Source organism: Tasmannia lanceolata, unplaced genomic scaffold, assembly GCF_043159265.1.
Source record: "Tasmannia lanceolata isolate RefF3 unplaced genomic scaffold, GAP_Taslan_0.1 ptg000018l, whole genome shotgun sequence".
Lineage (NCBI taxonomy): Eukaryota > Viridiplantae > Streptophyta > Magnoliopsida > Canellales > Winteraceae > Tasmannia > Tasmannia lanceolata.
Window position 1 is genome coordinate 8,409,765 of NW_027518695.1, and position 19,454 is coordinate 8,429,218.

At 40.9% G+C, this 19,454-nt stretch overlaps 1 protein-coding gene across 11 annotated transcripts; it reads left to right on the forward strand.

The window, feature by feature from the left end:
- The first annotated feature begins 1,843 nt into the window (after positions 1–1,843).
- Positions 1,844–18,260, forward strand: LOC143851522 (uncharacterized). 11 transcript variants are annotated; one of them, XM_077360973.1, is made up of 8 exons: positions 1,844–2,531; positions 2,613–2,633; positions 2,732–2,780; positions 3,025–3,063; positions 3,851–3,889; positions 3,981–4,018; positions 4,130–4,816; positions 17,945–18,260. In XM_077360973.1, exons 1-7 carry the CDS (start codon positions 1,977–1,979, stop codon positions 4,811–4,813), a joined length of 1,425 nt encoding a protein of 474 aa, XP_077217088.1. In that variant the 5' UTR covers positions 1,844–1,976; the 3' UTR covers positions 4,814–4,816; positions 17,945–18,260. The 11 variants fall into 11 exon arrangements, with proteins under 11 accessions (XP_077217088.1, XP_077217089.1, XP_077217092.1 ...); XM_077360974.1 differs by having other exon boundaries at positions 3,984–4,018; XM_077360977.1 differs by lacking the exon at positions 3,981–4,018 and having other exon boundaries at positions 4,131–4,816.
- The last annotated feature ends 1,194 nt before the right edge of the window (positions 18,261–19,454 follow it).

A 19,454-nucleotide genomic window follows, 5' to 3' on the forward strand; every position in this document is an offset into this window, starting at 1 on the left:
CCACAAGAAATGTGGTCAACACTATGAGCATGAGTGTTGCTACTGGCATTGTTGCCTATATCAGTGTCGCCGGTCTGTCCATTTCCTGCGGTGGCGGTTCTAATCGTTGACGGGACGTTGCAAGGAGATGCCATGATTAGCACTGTTGTTTCTCCATCCGAGAGTTCCATGGCGGCATTTGATCGGTGGTTGAGGCAATGCATGATCTCTGAAGATTTTGTGCTGGGTGGAGGCCTCGTGTTGGCCAGAGGATTCATCATTAGCTGCAGTGCGGCGTGTCCTGCTGCATGGCAAAATTTGCTCGGGGGTTCTTTGTGGGTCTAAAGGGTACGTGTCTGCATGTGGTTAGTACCCAACTTCAGCTCCCAACAAGTGTCAAGTTGTGATGCTCTACAAGATCAATGGTCTTGATCGCACCTGTGCCCCATATGCCGTTTGTTAGACCCAAAAATTGTCTTTTACCATTGATTATAAAAGTTAATTTCCCAATGTTCATTCTCCATTTGCAAATAACTAGAAGGGTTTTATTAAAGAGTGCATTGGGAAAGGAAATTTCCAATCATTTTTCATATGGTTTGAGAATTTTACAAATGTTTTTGAGTCATTTTTATCAAAACATGTGTAGAATTCCTTTCCCAATGCACCTTAGGGCAAATTTGTAAGAGGCAAATTTTGGATAAATTGTAAGAGGCAAATTTTGGATCTACATGAGTTACTAGGACAAGTATGTAAGATCGAGATGGTTGAGGTTGTAGAATGTGATGACGTAACCCACTTGGTCTTGGTTCCATCCCATAGGCTCTGTTCACTTCTTTTCCCTAGTGCTATTTTTCCCGGAAAACAACCTTTTTTTTTTTTCCTGACAAGACCTTGACAAGACAGAATTTCTGTGTTCACTTCTTTTTCAGGGAAAAATATTATCAGATGTGGAATTTCTTATTTAAAAGCTGAAAATGACGTGGAAATTGACTTTTTCCCTGTTACTCAATATTTGGTTTCTGATTAAATATATTGGAAAGAGGCTTTCTAAGGAAAATGAAACCTTTTCCTTGACAGTTACCTGGATTCCATGTCGAAATCCTTTCCTGGAAAGGAAAACAAATAAACAACATGAGAGGAGAAAAAAAAAAACTAGGCCTAGGATCATCTCATGAAAGTATTCCCAACATCAATGGGCAAGCCTTAACAGTTACTGTTTGGATCAACTATTTGATCAAATAAAGGACGCAGAACCGGGCCCAATAAATGTAGGAAAATGATATCAGCACAACCATGTTTTTTATAATTGCACAAACCCATCTTGTACTTATTTTTTAAAGAGCTATCAAGGCCAAGGGTTATTATTTAAAGTTCCCAAAATGCTCTTACAAAGCAATTCTAACAGGAAAAGTCAAGCTAAGTCGGTGCAAGTGCAACTACTAGGAATGGTTGGTGTTGTAAGCATTTTCTATATAAAAAAATTGCAGCTAGCCGCTGTTGGGATTTAAATCTAATGCGACCGGCACAATTGGTTCGCTTCCCGCCACTCCAGAAGATCAACGGTCTAGCGCGAAACCAGAGAGCCCCCGAAAAATACAAGAAAGCACTGGCCTTTCGATGGACATTTTCGTAATTTCATCTTCATAAGCCTCGAAATTCGAAAAAAGACTCTGGGAGTTTACTTTAGGGGTGCTGATTTTTTATCCCCCTACATTACGCATGCGCCCCACTGTAACGTGATCTGACGTCAAAAAAGTCAGAGTTGCCCACTTTTCACGTCAAATCACATCATCAGGGGAGCGAATGCGTAATGCAGGGGGGCTTAAAATATCATCTCCCTTACTTTCTTACTTTAGTACTCTCCCCACTTCCTTCCACAACAAGAAAAGAGTCGAAACAGTTTTGGCCGGGGATTTTCTCCAATCCCCATTTCTTTTTCATCACCATCTGAACTTCCTGGATTTTTGTTTTCCTTGAGCTCTTTTTCTTCTTCCTCAATGTGCGCATTTTATTCTCACAGTCCCTTCACTTCCTCTTCATCTTCTATAAACCCTAGTTTCTCCTCAACCGCTACTACACCAGCAAATCTTTTCGCAGGATCTCAGTTCACTTCTTCCTCTTCATTATCGTCATCCTCTAATGCGTTTTCCTCCTCTTCAAACACTGCATTTGGAGCAGGTTTTGCTCCCTTTGCTTCTTCACCCTCGCTTTTCTCTCGTGGATTTGACCCCTCTTCGCCCTCTAACCCTGTTTCCTTTTCTCCATTTCCTTCTACTTCGTCGAATGCATTTTCCTTTTCTGCCCCCACTTCTTCTTCTTCATCTGCGCCTTTCTCGTCTGGATTCTCATTGAGTTCCTCCTCTTCAAACCCTAGTTTTGGAATACCTTCATCTGCGCCTTTCTCGTCTGGATTCTCATTTAGTTCCTCCTCTTCAAACCCTAGTTTTGGAATACCTTCTTCTCCCGCCCCTTTCTTCTCGTCTTCTGCAACATCTTTCTCTACTCCGCCTTTGTTCGGGCCTTCTCTTTTTTCTTCATCTTCACCGGCAAAGGTACCTTCTTTTTCTACTTCATATTATTTTTGGGATTTTTTCATCTGTCTTTCTTTTGTTTATGAGTTTTGTCCTTTTCAGAGGACAAGACGAAGATTCAGGGTCCTGGCAACTGCTGTCTATGAATTCATGCATCCATTTGTGTTTTTTCATTTTTTCTTTCTCTTCTCTGAGATTTATATGTTTTCCTCCTCCTACAGAAAACAACACAAAGAACGGCCAAGAACCCTGAGGGAAATCCTGTTCCTGGTAAGTGCTGTCTTTGAATTTCATGCATCCATTTTGGGATTTTTTTTATTTTTCTTTCTCTTCTCTCAGCTTTATATGTTTTCCCCCTTCTACATATACAGAAAATAACACCAAGAACCTGGAAGAAAATCCTGTTTCTGGAAAGTGATTTGTCTATGAATTCCAAACATGTATTAGGTTTAAGATGGATTATCATCTTCTTTTGTTTTTACTATGAAGTTTATAGGTTTTTTCATTTTTTCAGTCGACGAGACGAAGAACCCTGAAGAACATCTTGTTCCTGGCAAGTGCTGTCCATGAATTTCATGTATCCATTTGAGTTTTTTATTTGGGTGATGGTATTTTCACACCACCCCCCTTGCAGTACTTGCACACACCCCTATATCGTGATTTGATATAAAGTTGCCCACTTTTCACGTCAAATCAGGTTATAAGGGGTGTGTGCACGTAATGCGGGGGGTGAAAAATATCATCTTCCTTTTTTATTTCTCTCTCTTCTCTGAGCTTTATCAAGGTGGCAAACGGGCCGTGCGGCACGGAAAAATCCGGCCCGGAAGGGCCCGCGGGCCGGGCACGGCACGGGACGGAAGGGTTCAACGGGCCTTGCCGGGCCGATTTTCTCCTAGGCGAGCACGGCCCGCAGCCCGCCGGGCCGTTCAAATACCTTTTGGGTGGGGGTATTCTCGGGTTTTCTTAAAAAAAACACACGTTTTTTAAAGGGGCATCCGGGCTAGCGTGCCGGGCCTGGCCGGGCCGCCCAACCAAGCCCGGCACGGCATGCGTCACTGTACGGCCCAGCACGGCCCGCGACTTCGTGCCAGCATGGCACGGCACGCGTTACTGTAGCTATCCGTGCCTCGCCGATCCGCAGGCCGGCACGGCCGTTTGCCACCTTGAGAGCTTTATATGTTTGCTCCCTTCTACAGAAAACAAGACGAAGAATCCTGAAGAAAATCATGTTTCGGGAAAGTGATTTGTCTATGAATTCCAAACATGCACTAGGTTATTGATGGAATTGTTTCTTTTGTTTTTAGTATGTGGTTTATATGTTTTCTTTCTTTTTTTCTCAGAGGACAACACCAAAAACCCTGAGGAAAATCCTCTTTCTGGTAAATGCTGTCTATGAGTTTCATGCATCCATTTGGATGTTTTCAATTTTCTTTCTTTTCACTGAGTTTATATGTTTTCCCACTTATACAGAAGACGAGACGCAGAACCCCGAAGGAAATCCTGTTTCTGGAAAGTGATTTGTCTATGAATTTGAAACATGCATTAGGTTTAAGATAGACTTTCTTCTGCTTTTGTTTTTACATGAGCTTTGTATATTTTTGAGTCTTTCTGCTCTTACAGAAGAAAGCAGAGACAAGCTCCAGGAAAAAGAATATCTTGAGAATGCAGATGAAGGGCCTCAGGCTGAAGAGAATGTGATAAAAACGGAAATTATTGGAGAAGATAAGAAGCGAACTAGTGCTTCAAGTATAAAAGATGAAAATATGTCAGAACCAAAAACATATTCATCGCCTTCTTCCCACAACAGCATCTCTGAGCAAGAAACGAGGGTTCTAAAGGGTATTCCCCAAAACCCACATTTCCACCCCCTTCAAATTTACTCCAAGAGGGTTCAAAAGAATTTGATTCGTGGGTGGGATCAGACTTGTGTTGAGATCACAGAAAAAATTGAGAACTTGCTTGTTGAAGAATTCTGGGAAAGCATTGACGAGCTTCAACAAACACTGAGTGAGCTGGAGAGTATGGGATACAACGTAATGAGACTGAAGAAGCGATTGGATGCTCTCAAGGAGGTGATGGTGACGAAAAAGGAATCTTGGGTTGACATTGTAGTGTTGCAAAAGAAAGTTGAAGATCGAAAGATAAAGCTTGAAAGGCTCAAGAGCGAGATTTCCAAGTTGCAGGCAGAGGCGGAGGAGGAACAAGTGGGCATCGATGAGCTGATGAATGAAGCGACAAAAAGAGAAGAGAATCTGCAAGTCTTTAATGCCGAGTTTGCAAAGATAACCTCGACAAGTTTATAATGGGTAACTCTACATGAATATCTTTCCTTTTAAAGTAATTATTGTGTGTTTATTCTTGCTTATAGTTTCTTACTTTCTTTTGATGGAATGTGGATGATATTACATCGCTCAGGTTTCTATTTTTCCTCATTTTGAATGCCGCATCTCTTGATGTGCTAAGTGGCATGGTTTTCTGGCTGTTGAATGAGGTCTGAATGGATTGGAAAGATTTATTTGGCAGATGCAGCTGGTTGAATTGGTTTTGAAGCATCTTAATGTTGGTGTCTCCCTATCATCTAAACCAGCAGCAATTCAAAGACCACTACCCTCTTTGAAGGGTTGGTGATGTTATTGTTGTATAGGTCGAATTGCTGCTAAAAAGTCTGCGTCTCATCTCTCCAACTCTCTTTCCAAGGTTGCTGCTGTAGTGCTGTTAATGCTGTCTCCCTTCAAGACCTTCTCCCTTCGTAGTATAATACTTTTGAATACCATCATAGAAATGAACCTCACTTGTACCTTTTTCACGTAATATATCTCAAATGATAAAAGGGGATTCTATGCGATAGCCCTTGTTAATCTTCTTAACTCTCATGCGATCCCTTCTATTACTAAATATGCCTTCGTATCCTTAATTTTTCATTTCACTTTAATCGGGTCCTTCCGACTTGTTACTCCCTCTCTCTCTCTCTCTCTCTCTCTCTCTCTCTCACACACACACACACACACACACACACACACACAATCTCTGTTGTCGCTCTCGCTGAGAGTGACCACTTTCATTGATCGCCACCTCTCTATACTACAGATCTCCTGTCGATCTCTCTACTACAAATCTCCTTCTTTCAATTGTTTGGCATCGCCACTTTTTTGGTTCTCCAATCGCCATAGTTCAAGGATACACTCCTCAATGTCTCTCTCTAGTAAATATATCTGTCTCTCTGTAGCTGCAAGCATCGCTTGTCATACACTGCTCGGTTTGGGCAACTGTTTTCTCGCTTTTGTTGCTCTTCTTCACCGCTGCCTTCGATTGTCATACACTGCTCGGTTTGGGCAATTTCTTTCTCAGTTTTGTTTCTCTTCTTCACCGTTGCCTTCGATCTTCCTTTGACCATTGATCAATATTCTCCTGACTTGTAGTTGAGTTGTCAGTGTCAAACAAGGTATCCTTCTCTTGATACTTCGGGAGATGCTACAATAAGCATAAATACTAACTTGGAAATCATCACTTAAGTAAGATAGCCATCCATAATGGTTTAGCAACATCGATCACCTAATGAAATACGAAGTCCTGCATGTTTGATAATTGAATACTTACTACATTTTTCATATAATTCATATAAATATTCATACGTAATATATTCACTACTTTTTTCATGCAGTCATATAAATATAGGTACAATTTTTGTGTCTGTTTCGGAACACCACCAATATATTTACCATTTTTGTTTTAGCATGCGTTTCAATATCGGTATTTATTTCATTAAGGATGGGAACAGAAACATTTCAGTTTCTGTTCCCATCCTTACTTAAATAAATACCAAAGGCTTCTGTAATTTTTTTTGTTTCGATGGAAATTTAAAATCATGATCCCACGAAGATCTACAAGGTAAAGCCACAATGAAAATAGTAACACCACTAGTTACAAGCATTGTTTTGAAAATCTTAACGATTTACGGTTTGATTTACGATTCGATTTACGATTCTTAGGCAAAACGATTTGAATCCCATGATTGAATCTTAATTTGTATGAATCTTACGATTCGATCGTAAATCGTACGATTCATACGATTTATCCAAATTAAGTTTTGTATAAAAGAAAATATGTATTTCTTTCAAAAGACCTCATTTCCTTTCTACATTACAAGAAGCCTTTGAAATCCCTCTCATTAGAAGGAAGAAGACAGAGGAGGAGTAGGACTTCGAACCAATCGAGCACAAAGCATTTGTTGAGGGCATTACTCACATCGAGGTGGGAGTCGAGGTGGGAGACTACCATAATAAGGACAACATTGATTCCCGTCTTTTATGATTGTTATTTGTCATTTGATGTTTGAGACTTTGAGAATTGATATGATCTTGTGTCTTTTTTTAAAGATTATTAACCAAGATGCATGGGTTTGGATGAGAATTAGATGATTAGTATGTGTCAAGTTTGTTAGCAAACAATTCGTATTACGATATTGAATTCTAATCATGGTAGTTTCTGTTTGAATTAATGAATTTGGATGAAAATGAATAATTGGCAATTTTTATTCTTTAATTTATTTATAATTTTTTATTATACATATTTTTTTATATTTTTGAATGAATCTTATGATTTACGATACGATTTACAATCCGATACGATTCAACCCCGATTACGATTTATGATTCGATTCCGATTTTCAAAACATTGGTTACAAGCTCAATGAAGACACGAGTCCACCACTTCAAGGTGGTGGGAAGTCGAATAATTGGAACTCCTCTCTACCGACTCCCGCCCGGGCAAAGTGACTTCACATCTGCAGTAGCCGAAAGCCACACATGTCGTATCTTAGAGTTCATCCCAGTCAGTTTGTCCCTGATCATCTCTATGCAACTGCAAACCGCCATGAGAATCGCACGCCCTCCCTCACCCATCTGTCCAGGTTGAAAGTGTTCCCCTTGGTGATCAGATGTTGTAGCTGTTCCCTCAAGGCTGCTTGAATACGAATTATGAGTGCCCTGACCTGTGCATCAATACCTCCCATCTCACCTAACAGATCTGAGAATGCCCATAACAACTCCCTTGCCGCATTCCTGAGTAGGCCGGGACCCAGGCTACCCAAACCCGAGGCATCAAAATCATCTTAAACCTCTCAAGGGGAGGTGTCCATCTAAACTAAGGACCCCACTACGCTTAAATACCACTTGTCCCAAGCCTCAAAAACATCTGCAGTATTCTCTGGGAGAATCCAATACACTCCAAAGAGACCTTGAAGTGGTAGTCCGAGGATGCTTATTTTAGGAGAACTTGAGTCGTATCTTTCGTTTTTTATGTTTTCATTTTATTTTATTTTGCCTCGTGACCAGTTCAGTCATCGGGATTGTCATTAACGTAATCACCGCTCAGAAAAAAACTACAAAGAGAATAAGACTACTATAATGGAAACAAGACATTGCTTGGCAAATGGCTGTGGAGGTACAGAGAGGAAAAAGAGGCATTTTGGCACACAATCATTGGGGATAAATTTGGCAAGGAGTGGGGGTATTGGAATGCAAATAAAGCATCGACAGGAAGAGGGTCCAGAGCGTGGAGGTCTATTGGGTGGGTAAAAGAAGAATTCAACTCCCTTGCTCGTTACTGGGTTGGGACAAGGAAATCTCGTGCGGTTTTGGGAGGATCTGTGGGTGGGGGAGAAAACATTAACTATCCGATTTCCAGGGCTGTTTAGACTTGCTATTAACAAAAATGCAAAAGTGGCTGAGTACATTAGCCGTGGGACGGAACAAGAAATTGTATGTTGGGATATCAGACTCAGAAGGGACTTGAAGGAGGAGGAGATTAATGACTTTACATCACTTCTTAACCTTCTTCAATCCTGTTATTGCTCGTTCTTTGTGCAGGATGAAAGGATATGGATGCCAGAGTCTAATGGCTCTTTCTCAGTAAGATCTTTTTTTGAGGCCCTAAATAATGGCGGATGGAGGGCGTCTCGGCGGGCTACAATTTGGAGGAGAAAGGCTCCACCACGGATGGGAGCATTTGGGTGGACGGTGGAACATAAAGGCATCAATACCTCTGACCGTCTTAAATGCAGGAAGATCTAGAAGGCAAGCCGCTGCGTTATGTGCAAACAAGCAGAAGAAAGTTAGACCATTTGTTTCTTCATAGTCCGTTCTCATCTCTGATTTGGTTGGGAGTGATCTGATCTGTTGGTGTATCTTGGGTATGTCCTAGAAGTATAAGAAGAGTGATGTTATCCTGGAGCGCGGGACCATTCGGAGATACCGGGCAGGAGATGTGGAAACTCATTCCATACGCAATCATATGGGACATATGGAAGGAGCGGAATAAGCGTATCTTTGAACAAACTGAAAAATGTTTGGATCATGTAATTACTGAGGTCAAAATTGAAATTATATCAGTTATAAAGGTAAAAAGAGAGGTATCGTGTGCGGGATTGGTGTGACATCCTACGTAACTGGCGGGCAGTCATATGGCCATATGGGAAAAGTTTTTTGTGGATAAAACAACGCCGCAGTGGCAGGCTCTACTGCCGGGATGGGGAAAGTTAAATTTTGATGGAAGTTCTATAGGAAATCCGGGGAAAGCTGGGATAGGAGGAGTTATTAGAGACGATAATGGGAGCATCTTGATGACCTATTCTGGCCCGGCTGGAATATGTTATGCGAATGAAGCAGAGGCGAGGGCTCTGCCGTTCGGGTTGAAATGGTGTGTTACAAACAATTTAATCCCTTTGGTTATTGAAGGGGACTCATCAAACACACTTTCCTGAGCTTCTGATCATTCGAGAGGCCCTTGGAGGATACATAATTTCATTGCCAAAGTACGTGACTTGGTAAGAAGGATTCGTCCAAAGATTGAACATAGAAGATCTGTGAATGAAATGGCGGACCAATTGGCCAAATAGGTAGTTAATCTGTAATCAATGTCCATTGGTAGAAATTATGGCTAAAATGAAATTAGGGAAGGGGAAGGTTAATCAAATGTCCGATGTATTGATCGAGTCCATTACGGTGTATGCTTGTCCCCCTCGGGGTGTACTTTCTTTCCAATTAATTAAGGTGAATTTTCAAAAAAAGAAGAAGGAAACAAGACATTAATCTCCACTGTGGATTGTTTCCTAGTCGCCCTAAAGATTCTTTGTTGGCATCTCATAGATCATCGCCAACATCCATTAGCCTTCTGTAACCACTAACTGCACAAATAATCGAATTATCCTTGTTCTGATTCGATCAACATGACTAATACACGCACATTAGCTTGCCTCGCTCAACTCGCATGGTCAACTCTAGGGAGGGATCTCTACTTTTCCTATCTACTAGCAGGAACTTTCATCTCCTCATCATCAAGGTTTTAAATTTCGGTTTTGGAATGCGTTTCGGTCCTCAACGAAACCGAAATTTCAGCCGAAATCGATCGAAATAAAATTAGGCAATATTTTAGCCGTTACAAAATTTCAAAATTTCATTAAAAATCTGATTTTTTGGAGATATTCCTTAAATTTAGGCCCGAAATTTCGGGGGAAATAAAATTTTGATCGAAATTTTGTAACGTTTCGACTTTACGCAATTTCGGTTTCGGTCTCCACCGAAACCTAAAATTTCGGATTTCGGTCGAAATTTAAAACCTTGCTCAACATCCTTGCAGTGTAGAAAATTGTCCCTGCACCAACTACAATCGTTACCTTGTGCGCACACACGCCACTTTGTTTCTAATCATCAATTGAGATAATCGGAACACCGTCTGTCACTGTGTGCCCCACCAGACGATGCGAACCGTCACACTCCTCTTTCATCAAGCCCATACAACCACGAGTTGTTTCTATGACTCCACATGTATCTGAATGGTTACAACCCTGAAGTTCAACTGGGCAAGATATACTAGTTTTTCATCGCATAATTAGAATATACACCACACCATCCAAAGTATTTATCACTCTGTCCAACTTTTTGATCATCATAGTCCCAATTCCCAAATCCTATGTCACCACACGCTAAGTCGCTAACCCATCACTCAAGGACACAACTCTTGTCCTTCACTCTTAGAACATATTATTCCCACCCGGAGCATATATGTGTAGAGCAACCAAAATTTTGAATTCATTCACACTGAGGTGAATCTATTGTGGAGACTATAGTTTTACAACTCCCCCGCGTCATCGTGCGTCATCGTGAACTCCCCCGAGTCGACTTCCTTTTACCTTGGCCGCGTTTTGCATTTTGCCTTACAGAGTCAATTAAAACTCCTTCGCCTTTCTCTAATTATGACCGCGTGAATTGAGTACTCGACCGTGTCATGCCAAATTGACTAGCATTTTCTTCAGCCGCATTTTGACTTGCATCCTTGTTTTGAAACACTGATGGAGACCATGATGACATCTCCAACCAACTTGCTCTGGTCATTCATTACCGACACTATTGTATTTACAGCACCACTGCACGCTTTTCTTGCTCTGGATCTCGACCTTCCATTTTTGAATCCCTTTTCAGATGACCTTCCAATGTTGGATCCCTGTTCTTGACCATCAATTCGATTAGACTTCTTCCTAGTCTCGTTTGATAAGAACACTGCCGCAACTTCTTCCAACTTCACTATATCCTTTTCGAACATTGTACTAGGTTGTAAGACTCATTCGAATAATGCTGGCAACACTCTATTTACTGTCTTCCCACTCGATTAGCTCCATATTTCTCGCTTGCCACTCGTTTCCTTTAACGCCTTAGCAAGGTGTTGTTGAGTTAGGATGTCCTTCACTCTTCATTTCCATTGTGTCACTACCTTTTTCATTAACATTTTCAACCTAAAGTTTTGAGTTGAGTCCTTTGTCGCAATTTCCATTGTGGCACTACCTTTTTCATTAACATTTTCAACCTAAAGTTTTGAGTTGAGTCCTTTGTCGCAATTTCTGATGAACCTCTGATCACTTTGTAAACATTGAAAGCAAAAATTGTTCAACTTCAGCTCTGGTCATCCAATTAGAGTATCACTTAGCTGATTGGGTAGGACATGCCCAATCAGCCTCTGGTCGTCTGATTGGAGTATCACTCAGATGTTGCTTTACCGCCTAGATAAGAAACTCTATGTATCATAAATTCGAAAGGGTTTCTATCATAGTTGTAAATTCCGTTTCGGTCGCCATTTCGTTTTGGCCACCAAAACGGAATTTCGGTGGGATTTCGGTCATTTCGGTGCATTTCGGTCGAAACTTTTCGTTCACACAAAAAATATATTAAAAAATATGAGAAAAATCCAAAAAAATAAAAAATCAATAGAAAAAGATGAAAAACTAATAAATAGTCCAAAATATGTCTCCCAAAAGGCATATTCATTACTTAAACACATAAAGTCTTGCACAAGTGCAACTGATAGTCTGATACATAGAAAAACATTAAAAAAAAAAGATACATGAAAATGAAACATAGACAATAGCTAGTAGCAACAACTCTCAATCATCATAACCCGGATGATCATACTCAATGTCTTCTTCGTCGTCGTCGTCGTCGCCGCCGCCGTCATCACCACCTGGACCACCAGTATGGACATCTTCTTCAAGAGGCATGAGAAAGTCGTCGTTGTCGTCCCCGGCCCCAACCACAACAGTAGGTGCTTCAAGATTTTCCCACCCAATGTCTTACGGCGTGAATATGACATCTTCTTCTTCTGCAACCCAATCCATCATGACATCCAGATGGTCTATGCTCAAAGGGTCACTAGTGGTAGATGATTTTCTCAACAAGTCCCTGAAAAGGAAAACATTAAGTTTAATCAATGTCAAAGGTTAAACTTAAAAGCTTAAAGTGATGAGGTGAGAGTTGAAAACATTATATTACGTTGTATACCTTTCTCGAAACTTAAGATTGTAATGGACAAACACCAAGTCATCTAATCTCTGGTGCTCCAACCTATTTCTCTTTGCAGAGTGAATGTGTTCGAAGGTGCTCCAATTCCTTTCACACCCAGTCGCACTGCAGGTCTGACTGAGAATTCTGATCGCAAATGTCTGTAATTCTTCCACGTCACCTCCGAATTGATTCCACCATGCAACTGTAAAGTAACAAATAGTAAATCATTATTTGTTGAGAAACTGAAAGTTAAAATGAATTATACTTAATTAAACAAAAAACTCAAATATACCTGGTCCCAACTTCGTTCGGTTGCGGATTGCAAGCTTCATTCCAAACATACCCTTAGCCTCTCGATAATCCTCAATCTGATTGGTGATGAGGTCTTGTGTACCTTCATCAGGTACCAGTCGAGTGATGCATGCCAACAAGCCTCTGGTTACTTCACTGTGCCTAGAGAAGGTAGGAGTGAAAAAGAGAGCAGGGTTAAGAAAATATCCTGCTGCATGGAGGGGACTGTGGAGTTGCCTATCCCATCTTTGGTCGATGATCCTCCAGATGGGATTGTAATCTGATTTTCTCTACAACCTCTCCTTGATGTTCTCTTTGGCCTTATCCATAGCCTCATATAGGTAACCCATCGCCGGTTTGTCCTGCCGATCTACCAAGCGCAGCACTCTCACTAAAGGCTCGCTGATGTTTAGAATGTACTTGCATTGGTCCCAAAAAGATTTATCCAACACAGTACTAACTACCCCTTCACTCAGTGGGTGTTGGACAAACCTGCTAATACTATACTCATCAGACACAAATATCTGCTGAAGTGCTTTCCGATTCAACACCAGACTTTGTATGCTAATGAAATTTGTAGCAAATCTGGTTGCAGCAGGGCGGCACAACTCCTTCCCTCCTGTGAACTTCTTCCTCATCAAATTCAAGAGGCTTCCATGGTTGTAGATGAACTTTGTAATCGTTCGAGCCCTCTCAATTGTGGTTGCTATGTGAGGAAATACAGTCGGTTTGCACAGATGCTCCAAGATGAGATCTAAGCAATGAGCTGCGCACGGAGTCCAGAAGAATGTACCAAACGCGGCTTCTAGTCTTTTCCCAGCAGCTTTGTAACTTGGCTCACTGTCAGTTACAAATTGCACCACATATTCCGGATTCACCTCTCCGACAATCTTTGCAAAGATATTGTATAATTCATCGGCATTCTTCACTATGCCAGATGCATCAACGGATTTGAGGAATATGACTCCCTTAGGGCAGTACACCAAAAAGTTGATTAGGGAACGTTGTTTGGTGTCTGTCCATCCATCTGCCATAATGCTACAACCAGTGTATCTCCACGACATCTTAATTTCCTCCAAGTAGTTGTTTACCTCATCCACTGTATTCTTCAAAATGGGACCCCTTAAAGCATGATAAGTAGGTGCCTTATAACCTGAACCCACGGCATTCACAGCGTCAAACATAGGTTGCCAGAAAGGTGAATTGGCAACGTTGAAAGGGAGATTGGCATCGTAGCAAAGCATGCCAACCGCCATGTCTGCTCTATCCATTGTTTCTTTAGTAGCCAAAGCACTTTTAATGCTTGGCTGGGCTCCAGGGGTTGTTCGTGCTGCAAAGAAATTCCTGATCCCTCCTGTGATTCCCTTCTTCTTCCTTTTTGTACCACTCGGTTCTACAAGAACTTCCTTACCTCTTCGTTGAGGGACTTGAGGCAATTGTGTGCCAAGGTCTTCTTCATCCTGCTCTTCTTCTTCGTCTGGTGTGCCATAAAAACCTCCAACCTCTGCTCTGGATATGCTCATCCTAGCCCTTTCTTTTCTCTTTGCATCTAAAAGGTGCTTCATTCGATATTTTACATCTTCAGTCACTTTTTTGCATGATGCTACTTCACCAGGAACAGCCGCTAAATGTTCTTTCAAGCGGGTTATACCTCCACCCGATATGACTTTGCCACAGAATATGCAAGTTATTTTATTTCTTTGACCCGGAACCAATGTACCGTAAGACCATGCCGGGTCATCCGATCTAGCGGGTGCCGAACCAATAGAGGATGCTCCTGTAGAAGGTCCCGAACCCGACCCACTCATTCTGAAATGAAGTAGAAGAAGGGGAAAAATGAATTAGAAGAAAGAAAATTGAAACAAATTACAAAAAAATGAAGTAGAAGGGGACAAATGAAGTAAGAAATAAAAGAAAGGAAATGGAAAGAAATAAAGAGAACCTTGGGGTTGAACTTGAGTTGAAGAGAAGAAGAAAAAATTAGCCTTCACTCACTTGAAATAAGCCTTTGGAAATAGTTCTTGACTTCTTGTAGTGGTAAGTTGAATGTATGCCTTACCTTTGCTCCAAAATAGACTTGGATTGAGTTGAAGAAGAGGGTAGACTTGTAGGAAATTTAGTAGAATAGATAGTGTAAGTGAAAGTAGAGAAGAGAAGGAGAATCACTTATGTAAAGGTGGAGGAAAAGAAGGTAGGGAAAATGCTATTTATAGAGTTTTTTATTGATTGTGCATTTAAAAATGACTAAAATACCCTTCCCAACAGCTATAAACGGTCACATTTTGAGGTTAAAATGGTCAAAAACCAAAAAGAGCCGTTACAGGGGCATTGTCGTAAATTCTGCAAGTCAAACTAGCTGTTATGGACGATTTTGGCCGGAATGGAGAATTTCGTCCATTCCGGACGAAATTCCGGATTTCGGAAAATTTCGTCCAGAATGGACGAAATGGAACGAAATTTCGTCCGAAACGAAATTTTGTCAATTTCATTCCGGAATTTGAACGAAACCGGTTCGTTTCGTCCATTCCGGACGAAACGAAACGGTATTTACAACTATGGTTTCTATAGTTTTCTCTCCACCTACATCCCCCCCTTCCCCCCCAAATCTTAAAAAAAAAAACAAATAAATTAAACCACCCCGAGATATGAGATGATGGTTATCTTGTGACGGAATTCGAGACACAAATGGCTCAGTATTGATGTCATATTCCAGTCTGGCCGGTGTATGTGATGCAAAAGAAGCGGAGGCGAGGGCATTACTATTTGGGCTAAGATGGTATAAGAGTAATGATTTGGCTCCTCTTATCATCGAAGGGGATTCTTGGAATGCACTTGCCTAGGCATATAACAAGAGCAGAGGTCCGTGGAAACTTGAGAACATCATCCGCTGAAATTCGGGTTTGGTCTGTACTATACGCCCTCAAATCCAACAGGTGAAGGTCGGCTAATGAGATGGCAGACCGACTGGCTAAGGATGGGGTTTATTTGTGAGCGCAGTTATCTTGGAAAGGAAAATGGTTACAAAGATACTACCAAAATGGGTAGCTCCACCAGCTGGTTTGATGAAATTGAACTTCCGTTGGCAATCTCGGAAAGGCTGATATTGGGTAGCTCCACCTGCTGGTTGTTCGTGACAAGAATGGAAACTTTATGATGTCATACTAGAGACCTGTTGGTATTTGTGATGCAAACAAAGCAGAAGTAAGGGCACTTCTGTTTGGTATTAAATGGTATCTTGACAACAACATGGGACTTGTAAGGGGACTCTGCAAATGCAATTGCATGGGCAAAGGACGGAGCTCCAGGACCCTAGAAACTTCACAAATACATAGCAGAAATCAGGGATCTAGTGCGTGCAATCAGACCATGAATTGAGCATAGAAGGAGATCGGCAAATGAATTGGCGGATCATCTAGTGAAGGAAGGCGCATTATTGGAATATATTAATATCATCACCTCAAATGCTCGTGAGGATGTCAGGGAAGGATAGACTATAAACTTGGTGCTATGATTTGAGGATATCAATGTGATGTAATTCTGCAGGCTTTGTCCCAAATTATGATGGGGACGACTTGTACCCTGCATGTAATTTTCACCTTTCGGTAATATAAGTCAATTTTCAAAAATAAAAAATAAAAAATTGTCTAGTATTGCTGTAAATATCTCACTTGTGGCGAATGGTGCAGAATAGGAGAGTTGATTTTTATCCTTGTATTGATGAGGGTCTAGTTGCTTTTGCTTTTTAACTGGGCGTCGTCATGTCCCGGACTATTCTCGTCTGGGGGATTGTACTCTCCTATTCATTGTAAATTTCTTATTTACATTGAAATGAAATTGTCACCTTTCAAAAAAAATAAATCTTGTGATGGAATTCCATGGAACTCTACCTCATGCTAGAATCTATGTTGAGCTTCAAAACTCTGTTCTTGATCTTTCTTCAATGAGGATCGCTCCAACTAGTTACCATTTTGTTGAAAAAACTATGTTCTTGAGATGCACGCACGCACACACCCACCCACGCACCCACTCACCATGAAGACATTAGTTTACATGCTTTGGCAAGATTAGCTACATATGAGGGAGAGAAACCACTTTCCATTGGCAAGATTACCAACATATGAGGTAGAGAAACCATCTTCCATTATGAGCAACACAAAATTTTACAAGGACATAACCACCATTCCCTTAATGCATTCCTTACAGCTTTCAACTCGGAAGATCAAAACCAAGAGCATCTTCCATCCAAATGAAACCACTGTCTCTTCCCACATTCAAGCACCTTTTTTCTCATCTTACATTGCATACAGTATAGCAGTACTTGTATAATTTTGGTTTCCTAAACCTAAAACTTCCTTCTTTTTTTTTCAACTGTAAACCTAAAATTTCTTCTGCCTAGTCTAACTAACAACAAGAGTCTTACAGTTTCAGAAATCAGCCAAAACCACTTTTCCATTCCTAATACTAATAGGTTACTATAGTATAGAACTCCTCTTGCGTGGAAACAAGACACTAATCCTGTACAACTCTTGCGTGCCAATTGGTCATCACTACCATCTGGTTGGGAAAAGTATAGCAGAAATCCAACCAAGACTTGTGATTCCAGAAGAGAATTCTCCATCAGTAACGCCTGCATAATGCCCGTAGATGAGCCGATCAAGTTCTCTAGACTCTATACTTTGTTAAAAATCCTATTCTGCAATTTCCAAATCTGATTCTCGTCGTCGTTCCTGATAGGAATATCCGTCCAAAACATTGCATCTACAAAATGCTTCCTGACCCTGGCTTTCATAAGAATTCAGAATCCAACCGTGCTAATACCTAGAAACCCCTCATCTTTCCTTCAATCGAGCCATTCCACTGGGTAAGATGATTGTTGTAATTTTTTTTACTGCCATTCTAAAGAAAAGGTATTTTTTATCTTTACATTGCTAACACCTAGAAACTCTATCTTGCATTATTCTTTGAGCTGCCCCTCTATAAACTTCTAAGAAAACCCATAAAAAAAAACTTCTAAGAACAACCTAGAGCCATTTAAATATTATGTTTCTTATTTTCTGTAATATGGATTCAACTATATTAACTATATGTATTATATGTCAATTTTCAAAAAAAAAAAAAAAAACTCTATGTATGGTTTGCTTATATTCTTTGAATTATGGACTTTGTTTTTTTTACTCGAAAATCTTCATATAGGTAAAACAATGCTTTCAACTTATGCTGACATGTTCTTTGCTTCTCAGCTTTTTCTGGCAATAATACTACAGTACTTTCTACCCTTTAAATTGTACTAATAATCTCTCCGTGCGACATTAGGCTGGCGAGTATCCAGAAATTGGCAAACTGTTTGGCTGCTTTGAGATTTCGGACGAGTCAACTCTCGGTTTCATGTGAAGAATGGTTTGTTTTATTTTTTCTGCATGTACTAACTGGAGAATGTGAATATGTTTCGATAACCTCTTTAGTCTTGCATGTAGTGAGATTTAATCTCTTCTATTTAAAACGTGATTTTACTAGTATATTTGGGTTCGGAAGGGGATTTGAACAGATTGGTCTGTAATTCAACACCAAATGACTTTCATCTCTGTAATTAAAAACGAGTTTATACAGGACAGGAGTGTTTCTTGCTTAAGTTTCAGGTTTACCCGGATGCTGACCCACATAGTACAACACTTGGCAGTTGAGACAGTGACTTTGGATTCATATCTCTTATCTTCTCATGGGTTCACTCAGGAGCTTCTTGAGCAACTTGGTGACTTTCCAAGGAAGCATGCCAATAAGGCCAGCTTAGTGAGGGTGACCACTTTGGCATCAACTGATATATGGCAGTGGTAGGTGGTTGAATTTCACTTCGAGTCAAATCACTCCCCCTACTGAGGACCCATTAGGGTGACATGATAAAGGTTCTACGAATCGTATGGGCCATGCCACCACGGACCATGCTGTGCTCATTATCTGCGGCTTGTTGTCATTGGTGTTGCTTTCCTTTTGTGGCTTCTTAACCCTTTTAAGGATTCCTGGGGTCATGACTAGTAGGGGTGCAACTTGGGAGGGTTGGGTCGGGTTGAGGCCAACCCTAGTCTAACCGGAGGTAGCATTACCCTCAACCTCAACCTGACCCAACCCGAGCTACAAGTCGAGGAGGGTCAACCCTAACCCAAACCCATCAAACTTGATTTTTCAAGTTGGGTTGAGTTGGGGTCAGGTTGGCTTAGGGCAAAAAAGGAAAAAAAGACAAAAAAGCCCATAAGCCTAACTGCCTAAGGTTTTGTAATTTCCAATAAAATCACAATAAAATTAGTGTGAGGGGTCGGGTTGCCTAAGGCCTAGGGCTGCAACAGGGTCGGGTTGAGTCAGATTTTTCAAAACCCTAGCCCAACCCTGGATTCCATTATCTAGGCCCTGACCCACCCTGACCTTGAGTCAGGGCCAAAAAACCTCAACCCATTACCCGACCTACAAGGTATTGTGCTGGCCCTGATTGAGCAGGGCCGGCCCGGCCCGGCCCTAATTGACCCTAGTGCAAATACCTGTTAAGAGTGCCAAAAATAAAGCAGCCACTTGTCATATGGAACAAAATGGTCAATAAGAAAGGGAACAAAATAAGATAATATGAATTCAACAACATGCGGGCAACAGAGACAATTAATAATAATAATCTAAAGAAACATTAGTCCAGGATAATAGAAAACATTAGCAAAAGAAACATGCACAGATGGTTCAATTCTAAAATAGAAAACTCAAGGTCGGGCTGGGTCAGGGTACTCGAGGCATTAATCCAAAACCCGCCCGACCTGAGTCAGGGTCAAAAAAATAATGAACCCTG